Genomic DNA, 2,319 nt, shown 5'->3' with positions numbered 1-2,319 from the left:
GTGTGTGTGTGTTTATGTGTGTGTGTTTCTTTTCGCTTATCATTTATCATTATTATTATTATTATTATTATTATTATTATTATTATTATTATTATTATTATTATTATTATTATTATTATTATTATTATTATTATTATTATTATTATTATTATTATTATTATTATTACTATCTTTTTGGATTCGCCAGCTTTAATTTGACCTGTTTTCCATGTATAATCGTTAGGAAACCAATAAACGTTACTCACAATCAAATATATCAGCCTCAAGATGACTTCTTGGACGTACTGCATTTTATTTCGTTATTGATATCCGAACTTCACTAAATCTGTCCATAAACGTTCAGCATGATATTATGTTTAAATAGCTTGCAAGCATGTACACATTGATTAAGTGTGCTTGTGCTTGAACGAGTGTGATATTTAAGCCCACTTATGGTGTATAGTAGAGGCTGGTAACATTATATTATATGTGTCAGCGCATGACATACTCAGTCGGAGGATGAAAATTTTGGATTTGCATTTTATTGCATTTCTGAAAGAATATGCTCACCAGAGCATTTTTATCTTAATTTTAAAGTAAAACAGGTGATTTTTCATGAAGTTATGGTCAGATGTATGGGAAAGTTATCCAGCAACTTTTCTCAAATTTCATACTTTTTCAGCTGTAAAAATATATTTAGAAGTGAAATTAAGCTTTGATATTTCCCGAAGATGTATCTACAAAAAGGGTTGATTTAAACATTTATGACAAGAGCTTATTTTTTGATAAAAATTGACCTTCTAACTAAACTTGGCAATATCTCAGTTCAAACATTTTCACCATCCGACTTATTATGTCATTCACTGTAACATATTCTGAATCTTACCTGAAGATATGTGAATTTGTTGTGGATGAGTACTAACTAAACCAACACTTATTTGAAATCCAGCCATCACAAGGAATAAAAAGAAAAACATAGAGAACATTTTGAAAGATTATGTTAAATTACGTTCCCCTTTTTGTTGTCTCTCTCCCTCTCTCTCTCTCTCTCTTTCTAGCTTCGAAAATGAAATCACAGCGTCTGATTCAAATGCGAGGAAAACAAAAATGTTATAGTTATGCTCTAATTGAAAGGACTTTGTTTACAATAAATGGTTGACTGGCTGCAGATCCTGACCCAGATAAAACTCGATCACGAGGACTTCAGTAATAATAGATTAAACCGTGGTGTGTTAGCGACATGATTCAATTGTTACATCGACAAGAGGAACGGCAACACACAAGAGACATACATAACACGAAAATGGCGTTGTGACACAAACAGTCGTGAATATATATATATATATATATATATATATATATATATATATATATATATATATATATATATTGAGAGAGAGAAAGGTAGAGAGAGATAGATAGATAGAGAGAGGTATAGAGAGAGAGATAGTAAGAGAGATATATATAGAGAGAGAGCGAGATAGAGCGAGTTAGAGAGAGATAGAGAGTAAAAGAGAGATAGAGAGAGAGAGAAAGACAAAGAGATAGAGAGGGGGGAAGAGTAAAAGAGATAGAGAGAAAGACAGAGATAGAGAATAAGACAGAGATAGAGAGTAAGAGAGAGATAGAGAATAAGACAAAGATAGAGAGTAAGAGAGAGATAGAGAGAGTAAGAGATAGATAGAGAGAAAAAAAACTAGTTAACTGCATATTCGGGAAAAACACGTCTTTAAAAATTTGGCCAGATAACCCATCCTTCAAATATCAATCGAATTAAATGACCCTAACTAATAATGGCAAAAATTCTCAAACTTGGGACTTCGCCGCGAGGTTCCAGGTTTGAGAGTTTGAGAGTTTTTGCCGAGCTGAGGGTCATTTAAATCGATCGGTTTTTAAGAACGACTTTTCGAGCCAAAAAGCAATTAATTAGTTAAATCTCTCTCTCTCTCTCTCTCTCTCTCTCTCTCTCTCTCTCTCTCTCTCTCTCTCTCTCTCTCTCTCTCTCTCTCTCTATCTCTCTTGTTCTCTATCTCTCTCTTACTTTCTATCTCTCTATTTCTATCTCTCTCTCTCTTACTCTCTTTATCTTTCTCTATCTTTCTCTATCTATCTCTCTTTTTACTCTCTCTCTCTCTCTCTCTCTCTCTCTTACTCTCTCTCTCTCTCTCTCTCTCTATATATATATATATATATATATATATATATATATATATATATCTATCTATCTATCTATCTATCTATCTATCTATCTCTTATTCTCTATCTCTCTTTTACTCTTTCTCTATCTCTCTTACTCTCTATCTCTCTATCTTTATCTATCTTTCTCTCTCTCTATCTATC

The 2,319-nt window shown here is 32.3% G+C and overlaps 1 protein-coding gene across 1 annotated transcript in view; it reads right to left on the bottom strand.

Moving 5' to 3' along the window:
* LOC144973478 (acid phosphatase type 7-like) overlaps positions 1-1,292 on the bottom strand; it is a 21,345-nt gene extending 20,053 nt beyond the window's left edge. The window contains exon 1 of the mRNA XM_078915957.1: positions 866-1,292. Within this exon, the coding sequence (XP_078772083.1) occupies positions 866-965 (100 nt within the window). The 5' untranslated portion in view covers positions 966-1,292. The remainder of the gene's footprint in view (positions 1-865) is intronic.
* Between the last annotated feature and the right edge of the window lie 1,027 nt (positions 1,293-2,319).

This window comes from Berghia stephanieae, chromosome 5 (assembly GCF_034508935.2).
Source record: "Berghia stephanieae isolate SIO BIC M18660-M18661 chromosome 5, UCSD_Bste_1.3, whole genome shotgun sequence".
Lineage (NCBI taxonomy): Eukaryota > Metazoa > Mollusca > Gastropoda > Nudibranchia > Aeolidiidae > Berghia > Berghia stephanieae.
Note: the sequence above shows the minus strand (reverse complement) of the source record. Positions and strands in the feature narration are given on the sequence as shown.